This window comes from Salvelinus sp. IW2-2015, unplaced genomic scaffold (assembly GCF_002910315.2).
Source record: "Salvelinus sp. IW2-2015 unplaced genomic scaffold, ASM291031v2 Un_scaffold1895, whole genome shotgun sequence".
Classification (NCBI taxonomy): Eukaryota; Metazoa; Chordata; class Actinopteri; order Salmoniformes; family Salmonidae; genus Salvelinus; species Salvelinus sp. IW2-2015.
Window position 1 is genome coordinate 54,621 of NW_019943256.1, and position 8,980 is coordinate 63,600.

The 8,980-nt window shown below is 46.2% G+C and overlaps 1 protein-coding gene across 5 annotated transcripts; it reads left to right on the forward strand.

The window, feature by feature from the left end:
• Window positions 1–2,960: 2,960 nt before the first annotated feature.
• On the forward strand, window positions 2,961–8,122 carry plvapb (plasmalemma vesicle associated protein b). 5 transcript variants are annotated; one of them, XM_024139737.2, is made up of 6 exons: window positions 2,961–3,794; window positions 4,094–4,199; window positions 4,358–4,779; window positions 5,171–5,467; window positions 6,571–6,641; window positions 6,873–8,122. In XM_024139737.2, the coding sequence occupies exons 1-5, from the start codon at window positions 3,405–3,407 to the stop codon at window positions 6,622–6,624; spliced, it is 1,269 nt and encodes a 422-aa protein (XP_023995505.1). In that variant the 5' UTR covers window positions 2,961–3,404; the 3' UTR covers window positions 6,625–6,641; window positions 6,873–8,122. The 5 variants fall into 5 exon arrangements, with proteins under 5 accessions (XP_023995505.1, XP_070295857.1, XP_023995506.1 ...); XM_070439756.1 differs by having other exon boundaries at window positions 6,571–8,122; XM_024139738.2 differs by lacking the exon at window positions 6,571–6,641.
• Window positions 8,123–8,980: the final 858 nt, after the last annotated feature.

The window sequence follows — 8,980 nt, forward strand, 5'->3', positions numbered from 1 at the left end:
ATGAGCACGCTTAGCAATGTTTCTAAAACATGAAATGTATTACTAGTAAGAAGTGATGTGGTATATTMCTCGATTTAATCTAATATTCTGTGATCTGAGTCTTCTAACCAAAATATCACAGACAAAATGTTTCGGCTGCTGCTTTGAGCCAGCAGTATACCGCCCTGCACCCCACTGCTGGCTGGCCTCTGAAGCTAAGGTTGGRCCTGGATGGGAGACCAGATGCTGCTGGAAGTGGTGTTGGAGGCACTATTTCTTTCCTCTGGTCTAAAACAAATGCCCCAGGGCAGTGATTTGGGACATTGCCCTGTGTAGGGTGCTGTCTTTCGGATTAGACGTTAAACAGGTGTCCTGACTCTGTGGTCACTAAAGATCCCATGGCACTTATTGTAAGAGTAGGGGTGTTAACCCCGGTGTCCTGGCTAAATTCCCAAATCTGGCCTTCATACCATCACGGTCACCTAATAATCCCCAGGTTACAATTGGCTGATTCATCCCCCCTCCTCCCCCCCGTAACTATTCCCCAGGTCGTTGCTGTAAAATGAGAATGTGTTCTCAGTCAACTTTACCTGGTTAAATAAAAAAATGAAGGTTACCTTGGTAACAGGGCCACTGGAGTCATCCAGTGAGTCTCACTAGTAGAGGTCTCTCAAGCATTGATTTGTTCTCAAGCTAGGTTGCTTTTCAATGTAAATAGCCAAGAAACACAAGAACAAAGTCTCACTTTAGTAGACTTTCGAGTATATTAGACCCAAGTTTTATGCCTGTACGCAATTCTTCTAAAAATACATCTTTCAGCCCTTCACTCAGTGCTCACAGCAGCCCCCCAGACACACAAATGCTCTTCAATCATCTTGAAATAACATATACTTAAACACTAGAAATCAACCAATCAACCAAAGGTCAAATGCTTTATTATCTAAATGTTGAAAGTGCGTGGGCAACAGAGAGAAACACAATTGTGCAGTTTGAGGCTATTTGGCAGAGAGGAGATGGGGGGTGTGAGTAGGTGGGTCTGGGCAGGGTTATGTAGGTGTGCATCTGTATGTTGTAGTTTGTATGTGTATGTTTTATATTGTWAAATATTTTAACAATCGTACAAAAATATATTACAAAACAGAAATTCCAGTAACTTCTGAWTAAATATAGAAAATCACATTTCGGAGTAAAACGCCATGCTATCATGCTAAACAACCCACATGCCAAATTCCTAATCACATCATTCCATCCACAAATTAATGAACAATGTGATCCACACATGCAGATGCTATTTCCTGTTCCCCAGGCAGCACACAGACGCAGGGGCAGCAACGATAGAGGAGTTAACAGAACAACAATAAGGAACTGTCCTCCTCTCAGGGATCATAAAAGAACAACTATTCCCACAGTGCTGCACGGGCCATGTCCACATCTGGTGTCTGGGAGGGGTGAGAGAGGTCTGACTGGGAGGGGTGAGAGAGGTCTGACTGTGAGAGCCTGGGCTGGTGTCAGTTGGAGGGGTGTTAGAGGTCTGACTGTGAGAATCCTGGGCTGGTGTCATGAGGGGTGTTAGAGGTCTACTGTGAGAAGCCTGGGCTGGTGTCTGGGAGGGGTGAGAGGTCTGACTGTGAGAAGCCTGGCTGGTGTCTGGGAGCAGGGTGTTAGAGGTCTGACTGTGAGAAGCCTGGGCTGGTGTCTGGGAGGGTGAGAGGTCTGACTGCTGGAAGCCTGGCTGGTGTCTGGGAAGGGGTGAGAGAGGTCTGACTGTGAGAAGCCTGGGCTGGTGTCTAGGAGGGGTGAGAGAGGTCTGCTGTGAGAATCCTGGCTGGTGTCTGGAGGTGAGGAGAGGTCTGACTGTGAGAATCCTGGCTGGGTGTCTGGGAGGTGTTAGAGGTCTGACTGTGAGATCTGCTGGTGTCGAGGGGTGAGAGAAGTCTGACTGTGAGAAGCTGGGCTGGTGTCAGGAGGGTGAGAGAGGTCTGACTGTGAGAAGCTGGGCTGGTGTCTAGTGAGGGTGAGGCTCTGATGGAAAGCCTGGGCTGGTGCTTAGAGAGTGAGAGAGGTCTGACTGTGAGAAGCCTGGGCTGGTGTCTAGGAGGGTGAGAAGTCTGACTGTGAGGGATGAAGAGGTCGACTGTGAGAAGCCTGGCTGGTGTCTGGGAGGGAGAGAGAGGTTGACTGTGCAGGTGGGAAGGTCTGGACTTGAGAAGCCTGGGCTGGTGTCTGTGAGGTGAGAGAAGGTCTGACTGTGAGAATCCGGCTGGTGTCTAGGAGGGAGGTGAGAGAGTCTGACTGTGAGAAGCCTGGGCTGGTGTCTGGGAGGGATGAGAGAGGTCTGACTGTGAGAAGCCTGGGCTGGTGTCTAGGGAGGGATGAGAGAGTCTGACTGAGAAGCCTGGGCTGTGTGTCTAGGAGGGATGAGAGAGGTCTGACTGTGAGAAGCCTGGCTGGTGTCATGGGAGGGGTGAGAGAGGTCTGACTGTGAGAATCTTGGGCTGGTGGTCTAGGAGGGTGAGAGGTCTGACTGTGAGAAGCCTGGGCTGGTGTCTGGGAGGGGTGAGAGAGGTCTGACTGGGAGGGGTGAGAGAGGTCTGACTGGGAGGGGTGAGAGAGGTCTGACTGGGAGGGGTGAGAGAGGTCTGACTGTGAGAAGCCTGGGCTGGTGTCTAGGAGGGATGAGAGAGGTCTGACTGTGAGAATCCTGGGCTGGTGTCTGGGAGGCAACGTATCTCCCAACATGATATCTCAACCTCATTTCTAATATTTTTTTTGTAATGCTTTTTATTTTCAAATTAAACGACGGGTATCTCAGCTCCTATTGGGTTGACATTATAAAACAATAAGATAGATGTTCACACTAACATACCAAGATGGATCAGTCCTTCAGCCATGCTCCATCTGCAAATAACTCATGACATTACTCTATGGATTTGCTATGTCTATGTACATTGTCGTTTTAGTTCAATATATTTGATATGTTATTCTGTGATGATAGTCTCTGACAGTTGTAGGAGGGCTGTGCAGTGAAAGCGATGTGAAAGCGATGTCAGCCCAGACGTCCCTGCTGACCGCAGCGCAGGGTGAAGTTATGCTAACCTCTGGAGCGGTACGCTAGCTGGGCCGGGCTACCCAGGGGCCAGGGGAGGGCCAGGAAGGAGTCACAGCGTAGGAAGTGTGCCTCAGCGTTTATAAACATGGTCCTCAGGGTCACCCTTTACATAGATACAGGACTACTGACAAAGAGAATTTGACTCTGGTTCGTTTTAAACTTTAGTAACCTAAGAGATTACTCYTTTTGAGGCTTCAGCACTTTGTGAGAGAGCACCAAGAGAGCTTTTGAGGGAGGGAAATTCCCCTGAGAAACCAAAGAGACCTCCATTGACTTMTCAATACCCTCGTCTTGACCACACCGACATCCAGCAGAGATGTACAGCAGCAACAGCTACTCACAGGCCAAGTTTGGCCTGGAGGCCAAGGACATCCACAAYCCAAAGGGAAAGAGCTGCGGCTATTACATGAGGGTGGTCTTCTTCTTCTCCTCTCTGATCCAGTCCCTCATCATCGTGAGCCTGGTGCTGTTCCTGGTCTACGGCCAGCCAGAGAAGTCTGCTGAAGAGAGGAGAGTAGAGGAGCTGGAGCAGAGTTTGAACAGGATCAGCGAGAACAACATTAACCTGAGGAAGGATAAATCTGACCTGGGAGCTGCGCTGGGGGCCAGGAAGGCTGAGAAGACAGCCCTGGAGGGAGAGGTGGCCCTGCTGAAGAAAGCAGCTAATGCCTCCGGGGAGCAGATCAAAGCCCTCATACTGAAAGCGGTGAGGAGATGGGACTGTAACATTATGATGCAATATAAATAGATACTAGCTCATCTTTTGTTCATTTTGAAATTGTGAGCTGACGTACAGCACTAGAAGCATTTAGTGTGCAGGAATTATTTTGGCATTAAATCTGAGAAATAATTAATATACAGAGAAAATGTTTTTGCACTTACATGACTATAATGCAAGGATATCTACACACTAACGTTTCTCCCAAAAAGTGACAGTTTACTTCAATTAGAGGAGCATAGCTAACATTAATGAAGACCAAACCTGACACTTTCTTTCCTCCACAGAGCCAGTGTGAAGCAGACAAGAAGAAAATAGAGATGAGCCGTGCRACCCATGTCCGGGTTCCCACCACCTCTTTTCAAAACCCTTTCATCGTCGCCACTGCTAACAGTACGTTACTATTTTTACTTTGTCACTCAGGCTTAAGCAGTGCGTTCTATTCTAATACTGTGATAGAGACATGACACAGTGACACAGTACCTTGACCCAAACATTTCAATCTAATAACAACAAGTAACACTTTCTGCTGTAATATCTTTTCTCCTCAGCCGAGGTAAAAACCCTCCAGTCTCTGAACTCCCAGCAGGCAGCAATGATCAAACTGATCAAAGCCAACTTCACCCAGACCAGCCAGTACATCCGCATCGAGAGGGACAATGCCATCAAGGACCGTGACGCCCACAACCTTGAGACCATCTCTTTGCGGAGGGAGAACAACAACCTGAAGGAACACCTGACACTCTACACCCAGAAGTGTAAAGAGGACTTTGCCAAGTCTCTGGAGGGGATCCAAATGGTGACCAGTAACTTCCTGGTGCGCATCGACAACCTGTTCCCCCACTCCATGACCTTTCACCTGACCTGTGAGAAGCAGACAGAGCAGATGTTGAACATCAGGGCCAGATGCTCCAACCTGTCTAAAGAGGTTGAGGACAAGTTCCAGAAATACCTGGACAARGTGGGGAACAAGGTATGTAGAGTACACCAGACCTGGGTCAAATATATATGTAACATACTTTGAAAGTATTGCTATGTTCAATTTAGCTTGGAGTTTACAGGTTAGCCAGTGTCCCAGTCTGTTTCTGCTTTACCCAACTGCCTACAGTATCAATCAATTAATCAATAAAAGTATATTTGCATATCGCTTTCTATAAACAAACATACAGCAACCTGGCTCTGTAGAGCATCTTAATTAAACATAATGTAGTGACCTTAAGCCAACACCTAGCGACCTTGTCAAGAGGTTCGGACCTCTTAGCGTAACAGTTAAGGTGTTGGCTTGACGGTCGATGGACCCGGGTTCAAGTCCCGGTTGGGGATACCCCAAGAATTTGCTACAATATGTTATCATCTTCATCCAGGTGGCAAACATCCAGGCCCAGTCCAGTAGCCTGGAGGTCCAGAACAGCCATCTGACCCTTGACCTCCAGCAGTGTCGTCAAAACCGCAGCGTGACGGCGGCGGAGGGCAGCAGGCTGCTGCTAGAGATCCGGGAGAACCACGACAGGCAGGTAGAGACCCTGCTGAAGGAACAGAACCGGTTGAGGGAGGAGAAGAGCCTGCAGGGAGAGAGACTGGTTCTGAAGGAGGCTGAGGTCAAAACACTCAACGGGAATGTCGAGTCACTCACCAGCGCTCTYACCAACTGTAACCCAAAGGTAAGAGAATAATAATTGCGCACACTATCAGAACTGTAAATAACTTTAGATAGCAAGCAGATCCAACCAAAGAAGCGTGTTATCAGTGGGGACCCTATGGTATGAGTGAACTACATTACCAGCACACTTACAACCCCACGTTAGCAGTTGAGCAATGTAACCCAAGGAAACACTGTGACCCTACCGACCTCTGGAATGTGATTTGTGGCCTTCAATAATGGTTGTCCCGGTGCATAGCTGAGGAGAAAGACTCAGTCAGCATAATAGTGGTGTCGAGGGGGAACACAGGAAGAGACAGACAGACTAGATAAATGAAGGGATGGATGGACAATAACAGCCACAAGTCAGGAGGAGGAAGCAAAGTTTGACCGATGGTTTGTCGGTAGCTACGGGCTACGGAGGTCTCATGCCGATCAAGAAATTCACTGTTTCAAGTGTGTGTGTGCATTTTTTTATATATTTTTGGCTACATCACAAGTATTATGACGAGTCCATAAAGTGCTGGGGATCAGGAGGATCTGCTGTAAAACTCAATCCATTTGTGATGTTTTGTCTGTAATGCAACTCGCGGCCCAAAGCCTACTGGACTGATGTCAGCCTTGAAGGGGGGCCATCATTGCAGCTCGCCGACCCAAAGCCTACTGGACTGATGTCAGCCTTGAAAGGGGGGCATCAATGCAGCTCGCGACCCAAAGCCTACTGGACTGATGTCAGCCTTGAAGGGGGGGCCACAATGGAACTCGCCGACAAAAGCCTACTGACTGATGTCAGCCTTGAAGGGGGGCCATCAATGGAACTCTCCGACCAAAGCTACTGGACTGATGTCAGCCGTGAAGGGGGCCATCAATGCAGCTCGCCGGCCCCAAAGCCTACTGGACTGATGTCAGCCTTTGAAGGGGGGGCATCAATGCAACTCGCCGGCTCAAAGCCTACTGGACTGATGTCAGCCTTGAAGGGGGGCCATCAATGGAAATCGCCGGCCCAAAGCCTACTGGACTGATGTCAGCCTTGAAGGGGGGCCATCATGGAACTCGCCGGCCCAAAGCCTATGGACTGATGTCAGCCTTGAAGGGGGGCCATCAATGCAGCTCGCCGGCCCAAAGCCTACTGGACTGATGTCAGCCTTGAAGGGGGGGCCATCCATTGCGCACCAGTGATCAGTAAACCCCACCTGGTACATACAACCTTGATCTGCATCGTCCCTGGTGTTACACTCACTGTCAACTGCAGATTTTAAAGGGTCAATAAATAATTCATTACATGTTCAAAAGATCAGTTTGAGCTGATACTGATCTCCTAATGCTAGACGTTAGTAACGATAAACCCAGTTTAGGTATTAACATGGAATCAATCGGACACCACATTGTAATCATGTTACTGATGGAGGCTATGTTTGTTCCTTCAGGTGAGGTGAGGAGAGACGGGTGTGAGGAAGATGCCCCACTCACACAGCTCTACCTAGGCCATGACAGAGTGAGACAATGAAAGCACTTACTGTTATGGTCCCTGGAGAATTGGGCGTGGTGCCTTTCAGTGATCAATGTGTGCTCTTAGACCTTAAAATGTCCATGTGTAAATACTGCAGACACACTATAGGTTGTATCTACTGTTCTACATCATGTACACTGAACAAAAATATCCTTGCAACATGTGAAGGTGTTGGTGCCATTTTTCATGAGCTGAAATAAAAGATCTCAGAAATGTTCCATATGCACAAAAAAATYTATTTCTCTCAAATTGRGCACAAATTTGTTTACATCCGTGTTAGTGAGCATTTCTCATTTGCCAAAATAATCCATACAACTGACAGGTGTGGCATATCAAGAAGTTGATTAAAACAACATGATCATTACACAGGTGCACCTTGTGCTGTGGACAATAAAAGGCCACTCTCCACGCTGAGGAGTATTTCTGTGGGGAAAACCCATTCTGATTGGCCTGGCTCCCCAGTGAGTGGACCTGTCTTCCAAATGGGTGGGCCTATGCCCTCCCAGGCCGACCTATGGCTGTGRCCTTGCCCAGTCATGAAATCCATAGATTAGGGCCTAATGAATATTCCTTCTATGAAGTGTAACTCAGTAAAATCGTAGAAATTGTTGCATGTTGCGGTTATATTTTTGTTCAGTCTAAAAACTGTATCTACAAATGTACACTGAGTGGACAAAATATTATGAACACCTGCTCTTTCCATGACGTAGACTGACKAGGTGAATCCAGGTGAAAGCTATGATTCCTTATTGATGTCACTTGTTAAATCCACTTCAATCAATGTAGATGAAGGGGAGGAGACATGTTACCTTCAACTCAATATCAGGACGGTGTCCTTAATGTTTTGTACACTGTGTATACAGTACATATCGCTTTTAAATGTAATTCATTTAATAATTAATTTAATAGGGTTGACTTTATCCTTGTAATTCCACGTATTTGATTGCTGAGTTTAGGATGGGAATTCACCGTCTACTGCGAAAAGCGTTTGTGTTCTCCTTTTACTTTATACTGAGGTTAAAGAAAAATAAATGTGTACAAATYAAGTTAATGTGATTATATGTAAATAATTTTTCCTAAGACGCAATTCAATGTTTATTAAATGTTTCTGAAAGTGTGTTGGTTTTGAGAAAATAAAAGTTTGAATTTGCAGTTCTTCAAAAAATATTCRTCCTCTTTGAATGTGAGTGATCTTTGTGATACAAGTGTAATCCTCACCACCAGTTTAGGAACCGCAGCAGTTTCCACTAACGTTGGGTCCTTTGTGAAAGACATATTATTATTTTTTTGTTGCAAATTTCAAAGAATAGTGGAAGAATTGGAGAGAAAATAATGTCTATAGCCTTGTTATGCAATATGAAGTCTGTAAATAGCTCCACATGGGAAAACTGTTATCACAGCTAGTATAACAGAGGTGAAATCCCAGGATGGCTATGTCTATACACACATCCGTAAATCCATACATAATGTACCTACATCCTGGTCTGGGGTGTCTATATATCCATACATAATGTATCTACATCCTGGTCTGGGGTGTCTATATATCCATACATAATGTATCTACATCCTGGTCTGGGGTGTCTATATATCCATACATGTATTCTCATCCTGGTCTGGGGTGTCTATATAATATCCATACCAATGTAATCTCATGCCTGGTCTGGGGTGTCTATATATCCATACATATATGTATCTGACATCCTGGTCTGGGGTGTCTATATATCCATACATATGTATCTCATACTGGTCTGGGGTGTCTATATATCCATAATAATGTATCTACATCCTGGTCTGGGGTGTCTATATATTCCATACATAATGTACTCCCATGTTGTCCTACTTTAGCTACTCCATGTTGTCCTACTTTAGCTACCCATGCTGTCCTACTTTAGCTAACTCTGTTTGTCCTACTTTAGCTACCTCATGCTGTCCTACTTTAGCTACTCCATGTTGTCACTCTTTAGCTACCCCATGCTGTCCTACTTTAGCTACTCCATGTTGTTCTACTTTAGCTACCCATTGTTG